Source organism: Nelumbo lutea, chromosome 1 (assembly GCF_056320005.1).
Source record: "Nelumbo lutea isolate HS-2025 chromosome 1, American lotus-T2T, whole genome shotgun sequence".
NCBI lineage: Eukaryota > Viridiplantae > Streptophyta > Magnoliopsida > Proteales > Nelumbonaceae > Nelumbo > Nelumbo lutea.
Window position 1 is genome coordinate 2,992,047 of NC_142684.1, and position 14,251 is coordinate 3,006,297.

Below are 14,251 nucleotides of genomic sequence, written 5' to 3' on the forward strand. Positions count from 1 at the left end.
ATAACAATAAAAATACTAACACATTAATTATTAAATAATAATAAATTAATATCAAAATAATAAAGCAAAAATAAAGAATATTAATAAACTAATAAGAAAAATAATAAAACAAAAGTTGTTAATAAAATATAATATTAAGTACTAAAGTAATAATGTATTAACAAAGTATTCATAAATTAATAGTAGATAATAAATATTAATTTTTAAATACTGATAAGATAATAACAACAAAATACTAATAAAAACATTAATTATATATTTATTAAATAATAAAAAAGTAATAAATAGACTAATATATAATTGAAAATTTTCAATTGATTCTGATCCCAATTCCAAATGAACCAAACAATCAATATTACTTGTCAAAAAAACAACAATCAATATTAAATATCAAATCCCGACTAAACCAAATAAGTGTGAATAGATGATTCCGATACCAAACGTAATTCATAAGATTATAATTTCAATTCTATCCATGATCCAAACAGACCCTAAATTCTTGTAATGAGAAAGTATTCTCATTTTTTTTGGTAATAAAAATGAGATTTCATTAAATTTTATTGAGAATACACCACTGGATAGTCATTACGCAGGATTTGCATTAACCAGGAAGGCACGTTCGTAAAAGATGCCAGACTTTAGAAGTTAGGTGGTGAGCTGCATTGTTTGCTCTTATAGAGATGCTGATTACCTTGCTATCCAGAAACCTTTCGGAGAGATTTGATATCACTTAATAATGTTTGGCTTCACGGATATAATATAATAAATTATAGGAAAGAGCGGACACTTGAGTTTCTAGCGCATAGATATGTTCAACCATGATTGTAGGTTATACACTTTACTGAAATTCCCCAGTATGAAGCGTGATGCGGTTAAGCAAAATTAAGGCAAACTTATTACATATAATTAAAATCATATCAAAACAAAAGGCAGTTCATGAATTTGGATACGGCTGTTAACCAGTCCGGTTATTTATCAATACAGTTCCAAAGTCCAAACACTTGGGAATCTGGGATTAAGCAACATCAGAAAGCATCAAATCCGACAACCAGTCTGGTGGGTCCTCAATCCAAACACTTTAGAATTAAGCACTTCGGACTTTTGAGCCATTATATTGGCAGCTTGATCACATTTCTAAGGAATCTTAACACTAATTCCAAGTTCAAAAGCGTCGGATAAGGATCCAAAATCACATTGCCAGCAAAACCCTAACTAATCACAATTTAGACTTCGCATGTTCATTGTGTCAAGAGCTGCCTCTAATACAAATTTCAGGAATTCAGAACTCAGCTAAATATTCATTAAATAAAAAAGAACAAAAATAGAGAAGGAAAAAAGGAGGAAAAATGATAGCAGCAAGCTGAGGCTCTTATTGCACAAAATTCCTTGGTCTCATTTCTTCTTTCCTGCCTTGGCAGCATCTCCAGCCTTAGTCTGGAAAAGAGAGGCCAATAGAGAATTTAGCACCAAGGAAAAATAAAGCGAAAAATGAGGGGGATTGAATTAGAAGGAAAACATAGAGAAGAAGTGCCTTCCCACCTTCTTCACTCCACGGATTTTCTTGGCTCTGTTCTTCCTTTCCTTCATCTGCTTCCTTGATTTCTCCACCTTGGTAGCTAGCCCATTCTACAAAAACAAGTTACGAAATTTATTAGCGAGGGGGGACTCAAGTCTTCCTTAACAATATTTCTACATGGAAAACAATCAGAAGCTAAAACATTAATCATATTAGTCGCCTCATCTAACAAATACTATACCAGAAACATTAACATAAGACAAACTGGACCCTTCCCCAGTTCTTGAAATGGATGCTATGAACTGAGGTGTGATGAAGATTCCATGGCTAAGCATGCCAAGTATAACGACAAGTAGATAAATACCATAATATACAACATTTTCGCATCAACCATCACAATAAACAGACTTGTATCATGCACCACCAACAAGACTAAAAAGGAACTGCAATTCATTAGTATTCCCAGCAACAACAAAACAATTCAGGTGAAAAATAATATCGAGGAACATTTGGCAAGAAAAAGGAAACGACGTGTTCTAAGTTAACGCATACAGGATAAAGATCAATCCAGTGAAATACCATTACAGGGAGGCATGCAGAGAGGAAAAAACAACCTAATTTGAGTGTATGCTTTTGTGTGCATGAACGCGTGTTTATAAGAGAGAGTAGGCATTCAGGATAAGCTAACATGTTTATTCTTGAATCTGTCAAGGGCACCAATCAATTGTGTGACAGCCACCTTTTTGACATGTTGTCCATGTTACCTTGGTCTAAGGCATCTCTATCCTCTACTCCAAACAGATGAACATAACTCCAATAGGACATCTATCATCTAACCAGGCATTACTCCAGAAATAGTAATAACCCCCCACGATAGAACTAACTCCTCTACATGAAACACTTAGGCTCCTTCAAAGGAAACTCAGTTCATATGAGAGGAACTATAGAAGACAAAAGAATACAAATAAAGGGCAAAGAGAATATAAAGAAACCTCCCGAATCAAATCAACCTTTAACTAAAATTATTCTAATGAAAACCAATATCTAATAACGACACAGAGCACACCAAACCTCAAATATGGTGACAAGTATTGACTAATTTCTAAATGATTGGTTGTCAAATCAAATTAATAATACTCGTATGGCTACACTTGTCAACAACAATGATCTTAGTGCAGAAATCATTGTGTACAGAGATTGTCAAGAGACTATGAACTTACAGACTCCATGGTCAATACACCATCACATGAACCATATCTCTATTTCCAAGGATCATAACTTTACTAATGGAATATGACTGAAATATTTCGCTATGACGAGAAAGAACTCTGAATGTTCTTGGAGAAGGGGCTTCATTAATCACACGAATCATAATTCCTTCCCAAAGACTCGTCCCATATGAAGAGTTAACTTCCCATGACTCCGACTCCCACCCAAATCACATCACCCCATATTTGATAACCATCACCCTCCTCCATAGAGACCTTTCCTCCTTACTTGAACCCCCTCCTTTGGGTCTACACACCTTATCCCACTTAACTAGGTGGAGTTTTTTACCCCTCCCTCACTCCACCCGTTCCCATAAAAAATCCCTCTAGATCTTTTCCATTCTCCCTGAAATTTTTTGTGGAAGTCTCAGCAAGGATAAATAATATGTAGGCCTTAATAACACACTTTTTATAAGGGTTGCCCTTCCCCCCAAGGATAAATATCTCATCTTCCACCCATCCAACCTCCTCTCTTCTCTTTCAATGACTGAATTCCAGATTATGATGGAAGCAGAATTTCCACCAATGGGCCTTCCCAAATAGGAAAATGGGAGTTCCCTGATTCTGCACTCAAATGCTTCAGCAGACTTCAACTCCTCGACTTATCTCTCCTACCCCTTTCGAGACACTCCTAGATAAATTAATTTACAAACCTGTCAACAGCTCAAAGTTAGAAATAATTGCCCTCAGATTCAGCACCTGATTCACTGAGGCATCCAGAAATATAAGGGTGTCATCTGCATATTGTAAATGAGAAGCAAGGACGAATGCATGAAATTTTTATGGAGAGAAGCAAGGAGGTGGTGAAAGAAAGTGTGTTGACTTGGGTCATTCATTGGTTGAGAACATCGGATAGCCTTTCACTTTTTACATTTGATGACCTTTGTGGTGACAAGGAGCTCTTCTAGGAAAGAGTTAGCATTCTCAAAGTGGTTACCCTCCCAAAGGTTGTCAAATTGAATTTTGATGGAAGCAGCCAAGGCAACCTAGGCCCTTCTAGAGTTGGGGGAGTTTTGAGGAACAAGGACATATCATTGCCATTTTCTCATGCTTGGTGGAATGAAAGGCTCTAATTCATGAGAACCCATTCATAACCCTCTGGTAGACTCTTCAACTTAACAGAAACTGAAAATTTACCCACCAATTCTTCAATGCATCGTACCATTTCCTCCCTCCAAAGCTCCCCATGATGGAGCAAAACTCCAATTAATATTTCTCTCTCCCCAAAAGCTCATGACCCATTTTTTGTCTACCTCCTGAATTTTGGATTCCTGGATCAACACTCTATTAGGTTTCTCCTTCATCACTTCCTTGATTGCTCTCTTTATAGCACTCTCTAGTCCTCACATTCGAACTAATAATCTTCATAGTCACAAATAAGTTGTCCCTGATCTTTGTCTTGCTAAAGTCCTCCCTTCCTACTTCCTCCCCTAGCACTGAATTCTATGTCTCCTTAGCCCTTCCACATCATTGATGAGTTTCTCAACTTCATTCAATTCTCTCCTCCTCTTCCCACCTCCCCCCTTCTTTTTCTTTCCTTGTTTGAGTGTTCACTTTAGACTTATCTATTTTCAGGCCCATTCTAACAGCTAGATCCACCACCGGGTTCTCTAACTTCTGTAAACCTTCTCTTGTTTTGTCCTCTTCAGAACTAAATTCCTTCCCCTTTCCTTTGTTCAAGTCCCTCAAGTTCCACACTTCCATATTCTTTTGAGTCTCTTTTTTCAACCAACTCCTTCTTCCCTACTGTTTCCTTCCCCTTCACCGCACCCTCTATTTCTCTCTCTTTCCCCTGACATCTCCATTCTGAGTTCAACATTGGCATTCACACCTCCCTCTGATTCTTCCCCTACAGCAGGCTCACCACCAACAGGCACTACCATGATCTCTTTTGAACCAAGGATGGGAGTTGGTAAATCTGCAGTAACATTAGATGAAAGACTATTATCAAAATCTAAGCCACCAGTGTTATAGGGGTTACCAGAAGGTGGAGAGATAGGCACAACAGGGAATGAAATTGCAATTCCTTTGTTTCCCTGCTCCAGAATAAGATTACCAAACCTACAGAATCAATTGTATCAAGTTGAGAAGGTTCCATAGTTGCATTAAACTATTCCAACTCTGGCTTTGTTCCCCTAGGAGTTTCCAATGAGTTCCCATGTGATTCCACCATCCGGACACCTTGTTCTTGCTGCTCAAGTAAGAGAAGTCTCTTTTCCTCTTGATTACAAATGGTATCATGTTGGACCTGGACTGGATGGTTTAAGACACTATCTTGCAGCCGCACTCCCCTTTCACTTTCCACCTCTTTGATATAAGCCTCTCGTGAATCTTTCTCCCCTTGCAAGTCCTGCTTGTTACCTCTGCCATCAGAACCCTCTTTGCACCGAGTATAATTGATCTTCTCCACTGCAAACAAAGAATCAAGGTGAAGATCATCTTCATTATCCAAATAGACTTGGATTGTAACTTCAACACTTCCAATGCTAGATTTGTCTTCAGAGTTGCTTTCTTATTTAGAGTCACCACAACTAATCCAATGCCCATCATCATCATCATCGTCCCTCCAAGCTTCCTTCGATCTTGTATACCGAGGGTTGGGCTTATCTTGTAATGATGAGGAATGCTTGACCCACTGTAACTGTGCTGATTTTGCTCCTTGCCTACTGTTAGAGCTCAATAGGGGCAATGCTTGACCATACTTAGCATCTCCCAGTGCCCCTCCCCCTCTCCTACACGTGCATGGAGTCAGCCTGTATGTCAAGCCAACCTGTCAGTTCACCCCCAGCTCAATGGTTTCCCTCCTATTTTATTTCTCACCCCTTAGTGCATCCACGTAGGATAAAGCTCCACCCATCATAGTTGTCCGTTTGAACTCAATTAGTTTTGAAAATCCAGCCATAAGAAGCAAATTGGAGCTTAATGGGGCCTTGTTATCAAATGAACAAAACCATTTCCTCTATTTGTATCCATCTAAAGCTTCTGTGAACTGCAACCACCCCATTTTTCCTTTCCTTCTGGTATACACACCATCTGCCTTTTGCCATTCCTGAACAGTTCAGTCACCCTAAACTAGATGTTCAAGTGTAAAGTAAATTTCACAAGCACCTTAGTTCTATTGGGCATTGACTGAACATCAACAACAAAACCGAAAAAGTGAATAATGGTTAAGTTTAGATGTTGCTTTCAGTTTTTAAGATCCTTTATATAGTAATATAAAAAATATACATTCCTTCTTATCATTATTTAAACAAACAAAATATATTCTATTTAGTAAAACATTTTTCAGTTCAATTACTGAAAAAAAACTTGAGCATGAACCAAGAGTTAATATTAATGAGGTAGGTAAACCAATATGGTTAAAACATTAAGCATAGGACGTGTTTGGATGCAATGAAACAATCATGAAACAGAACCACCCAAATCCAGTAGATTCCTCTCATCCAAATTGGGACCTGGAAGAAGGAGCTCCAAAAATCACCATAGAATGCCTCTACCAACTAAAAATATACAAGAAATAGGTACGACAATGGGAACCGCATAAAAATGAACGCTAACTTGTATTAACTAGCAAGGAGTTCAAATTACCCTGATGAGCCTATACTTTGGCTCGTACTTCTTTGCACTTTCAACAGAATCATAAATCATCCCAAATCCAGTAGACTTCCCCCCTCCAAAATGGGTCCTGAACTTGAAAACAAAGATACCATTTGGATCTTTGACCTCGTACATCCTTGCCAATTTCTCCTTTAGCTCAGCCTTCAGAATGAGAAAAAAAAAAACAAAATAAAATAGAGAAGATCAGATTATCAATTGAACAAAACAATTCAAAAGAGTGAAAAAAACAAGTGTCAGTCATATAAACACAACAATTATAGATAAGAGGAAATAAAAGAAACTATACCTTTGAAACGTTTGCTCTCCCTGGATGCAGCACATCAATTATCTATGTTAAGACAAAGATGCCAACAACAAAGTTAGAAATATATGATTTTAAAACTTCCCTCTATACCTTTTATGGGGAATCGAATCAGAGCAAAGAATTAAAAGGGCAGAAGACTAACAAACTGCTTCCTCGAGAGAAGCCTGTTGGTCATGAATTTCCTTGTTCGGATAGTAACTGCTTTGTTGTCTGCCATGACTCTGGAAATAAAAGCCAACAGGTTAAGAAACACCAAAGGCCAAGCATAGCAGAGTCAACCCTAGCTTCTATTCTAAAGTAAAAAAAAAAAAAAAAAAAACCTGAAATTGATGGGATGGAAACTCTGTTTTTATCAATAACCTATCAAAACTAAACTTTATTAATGAAGTATTAAAAACATAGTAGCAGTGCTAAAAATGACCAAATGAGAACAGCCAGGATGAAACCCATTCAAATCCTCAAGATTGAATTTTTTGTCTTCAGTAGAGGTGACAATAAGATGCTAAAAGTTCTAGAATTTGGGTGTCAAAAACCACATAATTGAATTTCCCAAAACTGTCATTTCAGCAGGCATGTTAGTGGCAAAGAGAATCTCAGGTAGCAAAATTTCTTTCTATATTTGACATTGTACTAAGTATTCATCCACCTTCAAAGCCCTAAATTTAAAATTTTAAAGTAAAATTTATAAAATGCAGAAAAAGGAGATACATTACGGGTGATAAGAAATCATCCAAGAAAGTACAAGAGCAAAACTCCAAATTGTGCCTAAACTCAGAAAACCAAAGAGAAAAGCCAAACCACTGCCACCAAATGGACTTTACAGCCCAAGCAAATTAACACCTCAACTACCCACTGTCTAATCTTATTGACATCTCACAAACAGCCAAAAACTACCCAGCATAAGCTACAACAAACTAAACATACTAAAAAAATCCTTTGGCCCACCTCCACAAGCCACACAGCAAAATTAAAACCATTTACAGCATGCAAACCTTACCCCTAGTTCCTCGGCCACAGACTCTTGAGCTCTTTTGACAATGTAATCAATGCTGAAAGAAGGACTATCATTTTAGCCCCTCTATTTCCTCAAAAAAAATGGTCTCTCTAATTGATGTGATGACTGATTGGTGCCCACAGGGACTAGTCAATAAAAAGAGATATCTTCTAAATTTAGATTATTGAACATTCTCTCATAAGTTGATATAGAATACACTTATGGAAAAGGGTAAATTGCTGAACCCCCCCTGAAATTTCTGACCAGTGCTGAAACTTCCCATGAAGTTTAGTAATTGCAATCACCTCCCCTAAACTTTCTGATACAGTTACAAGTAGGCCCGCTCTGTTAGAATCCTCAAACAAAGAGCCACAAAATGTCCAAAATACCCATGCAGTTACTATTAAGGATGGTTTCTACAGAAAAAAATACAAACTTTATGAACAACAAAAAAGAGAATTTATGTTTGCAACACCTTTTAGTGATTGATATGAAAGGCAAATTTGGAAAATAAATCAATTTCAAAATGAGATTGGAAGGGTTTCAGGCAGTGATTCATATGAAAGAGGAAATTTGGAAAATAAACATTTTTGCTATAAGTAGTCACATGGGCATTTTTTGACATTTTCATGCTTCTTTTGAGAAGATTCTACCAGAGGGGGTCTATTTGTAACTATGTCAGAAAGTTCAGGAGAGGTGATTGCAACTATCAAACTTCAAGGGAGGTTTCAGCAACAACCAGAATCTTCAGGGGATGTTTCAACAATTTACCCTATGGAAAAAGAAAGAATAACACTAAACATTTAGTTTACAGTTTTGCAAACAGAGAAAAGTTTGGCTGGGTAGGCTAGGATAGGGAATCAAAGCCTTTTTCTCTCAAAGAAAGAGCGACCTTGGCCATTAAGTATACCCTTTGTTTGTGGTAACTCCTTGCCGACACACCACTGATAGAGAGGAAACTTAAAAGAATTCCAACCAATTAAAATAACTTAAAAAAACTCCTCCACTCCCTTCGTTTATTTTATGCCTATTTTCCATTTTATATATCACCATCTTATGCCTATTTTCTATTTTATATTTCACCATCTTATGCCTATTTTCTATTTTATGTATCACCATCTAATCATGTTCAATCACAAATATTTAAAACAACAGCATTAAATATAGATATATTCTATATTCTTTCAAAAAATTAAAGATACAAACAAACAAAGCTTAAAAAATGATTGTGATTTCTCTTAGCCAACCTAGTTGATCCTTAGTCATTCTAGATGACACCATGAGTATCTACCAACTAGATAGTGATGCAATCAGTATGGCCCTCCATTGACTAGCCAGTCAACTAGTTGACAATTAATTGATGCTTTGATAACTACTCTTTCATTTAACTCTAAACTCAGGCATCTCAACAACTAACTACCCTGGTGAAAAAGATCAGCTTAGCCCAAAAAAAAAAGAAATAAATAAGTACAAGATACAATTCATATCACAGAATCAAAACCATTACTTCAACAGATATAAATAATAAATAACTCAAATGAATTAGGAAAGATTGAAATCAGTAACAAAGAAAAAGGCATGTGTAAAGTACATATTGTCTATTTAGATTTAATGTCAAACCAAATGGGAAAGTAGGCATCCTAGCTAGCCAATAGCTGATTTAAGTACAGCAATGGCTTTCTGAAATGCTACTTTTACAATCAGATTCCCCACCAACTCACACATTTCCTCAAGGTTTACAAATTACTAGAATTTAAGTCAGTCTGGAAACATTCAGCACAATCTACAGGTCCCAAACTCAGCCTAATGAAATTGTCTATATAGGCACACATTTTACCAACCCAAATTAAAAAATCCTGCCACCATGCCTGTAATATAGTTTCCATCAAATGTAACTTGTTAAGAGAAATAAGCATGATTGACAATAACGTAAGCACTCAAAACACTAGAAGGATGAGGTATTATAGACATCATAGCGAGCCAAAAGCCAATTGAAATGGGGCAATGGCTTTCTGAGATGTCACTTTTACTATTAGCTCCTCGACGAGTTGAGATATTCTCCCGAGGTAAGAGTCACTACAACCCTCGGCAGTTTGTGACTTAGATGAGCTAAGCTTTTACAGTAACTAGCAACTAGAGGCCTATGCCGATTCATCATATTATAGACATCATAGCGAGCCAAGAGCCAATTGAAATGGAGCAATGGTTTTCTGAGATGCCGCTTTTACTATCAGCTCCTCAATTAGTTGAGACAATCTCCCAAGGTAAGAGTCATTGCAACCCTCGGCAGTTTGTGACTCAGAAGAGCTAAGCGTTTACAGTAACTAACAATTAAGGGCCTATGCCAGATTCATCGTAGCGAGGTATTATAGACATCATAGCGAGACAAGAGCCAATTGGAATGGAGCAATGGCTTTCTGAGAAGTCACTTTTACCATTAGCTCCTCAACTAGTTGAGACATCATCCCGAGGTAAGAGTCATTACAACCCTCGGCAGTTTGTGACTCAGAAGAGCTAAGCTTTTAAAGTAACAAGCAACTAGAGGCTTATGCTGATTCACCATATTATAGACAACATAGCGAGCCAAGAACCAATTGAAATAGAGCAATGGCTTTCTGAGATGCCGCTTTTACTATTAGCTCCTCAATTAGTTGAGACATTCTCCCGAGTTAAGAGTCATTACAACCCTCGGCAGTTTGTGACTCAGAAGAGCTAGGCTTTTACAGTAACTAGCAATTAGGGGCCTATGCCAGATTCGTCATAGCGAGGTATTGTAGACATCATAGCGAGCCAACAGCCAATTGGAATGGAGCAATGGCTTTCTGAGAAGCCGCTTTTACTATTAGCTCCTCAACTAGTTGAGACATCACCCCGAGGTAAGAGTCATTACAACCCTCGGAAGTTTGTGACTCAGAAGAGCTAAGCTTTTACAGTAACTAGCAACTAGGGCCATATGCCGATTCATCTTGTTACCCAAAGTTGGCTGCGCCAAAAGCTTGGAAGTGGGTACCTATAACCACAACAGTTTTAGTGGGTTGCTATTTAATTCCAGACATCAAGGATTAGTTGAACTGCCAATCTCGGAAGTACCGTTGGAATAGAAGCAAAAGTTCTTATCGATGCATGTCTTCAGTGGGTAGGTAATTTAGCGAACTCAACAAGAATTTAAACAACAGAAACAACAGAAACAACAACAACAACAACAACAACAACAATAACAAAATCCAAGCCTATAGGATCTTCGATTACACCCTTTTGTATAGAGGATTCAATTAATCATTACAGAACAACGCGTAAATCCAAATAATTCTAGAATTATACTACTTCACTTGTGCATAGAAGCTAACCAATCAAACAGAAAACGAAAGATCCAAAGTAAAAGCATATATCTTCCAACAACAGCGTGAAGGAAAAGAAGAACAGGAGGAAGAGGATGACGGAAGGAACGCACCTCTAGCGATATTTTGGTGGGGAATTGCAGAGAAAACTCCTATTCTTCCCGCCCTTTCGATTATTCGGTTCCAGCCCTCGGTCCTTCGTCTCTGCTCAAAACAGCAGGGCAAAGAAAAACCATTGTCGTCGTTAGGGTTTATGATATTTTCAGTTTGTAACCTGAACCGTTGGATTTTAAGATAAAGAGATATCGGATCAAGTCATCACAGTTCGGTGACGTTGATGATTTGATCAAAGTTATCAATAGACCCGATTCGGAGTCCGATCCATCCTTCTCGAATTCGGATGGTTATATACGAATAGAATAAACAGATTCATCCAATTAAACATTAGGGATAACTAGATTGCAATCCACCTTATAGGATTATAGCATCCTACCCGTAGATTTGACATCACGGTCAGGATTCATTCCACTTGTACAGTGGGATTCAGATTTTTTAGATGGATTAAATTATAAAATCCATTAGAAATTCTATGATGGGGAAATATATGATATGAAAAGAATTTTCATCAATCAAAATCCATTCATGAATTTTGATAAATAACACCTACCACATTTATAATTTCAATTGATTGATCAAAAAATAATATTTTATATTTTTCATATTATTTTTTAGTAAACCATCCAATTAATAACTGGATCCAAATTTGGATGTACTCCGACGATTCGATCCAATTAAGAATCAAGCCCGATCTTTTATATTTAAGATTGTGATGTAGGTTGTAATCGGAAGGATCTCGCTACATTCTCGTTCAATCAGATTATCAAGCCTCTCGATCCAAATCTCGCTGTGTTTAAAAAAGAAAAAATATTTAAAAAAGGTTTGAAATTTAATTTTAAACACTTTGATTTCAGTTCTTTGTGTTGTAAACACCCTACATTGTGAGTAGTTATATTCTTCTAGGGGTGAGCACCAAGGTTCAAAGTATCGTTATGTATCGGCCCGTATTGGTTGATACGTATCATTCCGGGACCCTTCCGATACGTCTCTATAGTGGGTGTATCGGGGATCTGACCAATTTAGGGGATGGAGGGGTCCTAGACCGGCTTCCCTGAACCAGTTTTGAAAAAAAAATAAAAAAAGGTAAAAAACGAGTATCAAAACGTCCGATATGCCCCTAGTGGCATATCGGGCATATCAATATTTTGAACCTCGGTGAGCACTATTTGGTTAAAACCGAACTGAAAATTTCAGTTTTTCAATTTTTCGATAAATCAATTCAATTAATTCAGTTTTTTGACTGATTTCATTTTTGGTTTCAGTTTTTAGAATTAAAAATTTGGTTAACCGAATTAACCAAACTTCTTATTATTTTATGTAATATATAATATATAATATATTATATATTAATATATAATATACTAAAATTTAATTCATAATATATATTTTATAATATATAATATATATTATATGTTATAATATATATAATAGAGTATATATTATTAGAATTCAATTTTAACCGAAAATTTTGATTTTCGGTTATTTCAATTTTTCTAAATTTCAATTTTGGTTTTTATTTTTTTAGTTTGGTTTTAAAAATTCAGTTTTTAACTAAATAAACTGAATGCTCAGGCCTAGATTCTTGAACTTTTTTGCCCATTAAGGCTCTTCTAAGAATTCTATTGAAGCAAGGAGAAGAAAGTGAGATCTCCTCCCATTCTCTTTGTTCAAGAACCTCCTACATGTAATGATTTATTGAAAAATGTCAAGGGGGAAGTAAGGTGATGGAGGGATCTCTTCCAAATCCATTTTCTAATTCTCCTCTAACCTTCATACTAGTAAACATATGGGTTGAAATATTAAAGGATCTAAATACCCTCCATGGAGGATTCTAAACAATAAAACTTCAGAAGAAAACAAAAGACAATACAAAACATTATAATGATATCAAAATAGGCACAAAGAAGTTGAAAGCTTAGGCACTAAGTCAATTTGAATTGGGCAAAGGCTAGTGAAAACATTACATGATCGTTGTAATATACAAACATAAGATTTAGGCATGCTCTCTACACCTAACCAAACAAGAACTCAATGTGAAATTTGTTAGATAGTTTTGTATGCCCTTAGTTTCAATCTGATTTGATGTACTTTTGACATTTAGTGTAAATAAATAAAGTGCATGTTTGATTTATGTTGTTTGGTTTGATTTTGTGTAAGACCCTAAAACTAGACACTCATTGAGACTCGTGTTAGTTTTAAATGTTCACAGCCATTGGATAAGTCTGGAGAGATTTATCCAGGCAAGGCTGATACTAGTGTGCCGCCAAGTGTTGGGATGGCCTGTCTCGGCCACCAGGGTAAGACCCAAGGCACATGTAGTGTGGGATTGCTTGAATCCTTGAACTGGACCAGATTTCTAGTATTGCCCTAGACCTTGGAGACAGATGGGTAAAATTGAAAAATTACACCTGACCCCTAGACTCGATTATGATACTTCACTAGGTGTCGGATCGGGTTGTCTTTGATATGCCAATCAGTAAAATCCTTAGCGGGGGTCAAAACCTAGGCATGTTGGGGCGGTTTGAGAATTCATCTGAGTGGGTGATCATAGTGACAGGATCAACCCCTTTGTCGGACAAAGGTAATAATCGGGAATGCACTCTCACTGATGGAAACCAAACTGTCGGCAATTGATTTCAATCATTGGAATTTTACAGTTTCAAAATGTTTGCAAATGGTTTTAATTCCCGGGATCCATGTGAGTGGAGAGTGCAGCACTGTTCCTTGCAGCCGAGGGAGAGGTCCTCTCTTGTCGGGCAGTGCTTGATCATTATGGGCTGAGAGGTTAAGTGTAAGGCCATTTAGGATAATACCTGATGGGCTAATCTTGCACCTGCCCACAGTCCCTGGGTTTTTATAAAATGGCTTGGTCTAGGGACCACTTAATGTAAGTGTTGGGCCCATAGGGTCCATATGATGGGCTCAGGGGTTCACTGGGCTTCTCAGTGAATTCGGCTAGGCCTTGTAATAAAGGTTGGGCCGAACCCATGCGGCTGGTGTGTAGATCAATGCTTGGGTTCCACGCCATACAAAGAATCCTAAATAGGCAGCAGATTGGAAACTAATTAAGCACTGATTATTTAATGGGCCAAAATC

The 14,251-nt window shown here is 37.0% G+C and overlaps 1 protein-coding gene across 1 annotated transcript; it reads right to left on the reverse strand.

Moving 5' to 3' along the window:
* Positions 1–1,099: 1,099 nt before the first annotated feature.
* On the reverse strand, positions 1,100–11,450 carry LOC148873220 (small ribosomal subunit protein eS24z). The gene is made up of 6 exons (XM_088963498.1): positions 11,152–11,450; positions 6,849–6,927; positions 6,689–6,730; positions 6,373–6,543; positions 1,540–1,626; positions 1,100–1,434 (listed from the first exon to the last, which is right to left on the reverse strand). The coding sequence occupies exons 2-6, from the start codon at positions 6,921–6,923 to the stop codon at positions 1,393–1,395; spliced, it is 417 nt and encodes a 138-aa protein (XP_088819624.1). The 5' UTR covers positions 6,924–6,927; positions 11,152–11,450; the 3' UTR covers positions 1,100–1,392.
* Positions 11,451–14,251: the final 2,801 nt, after the last annotated feature.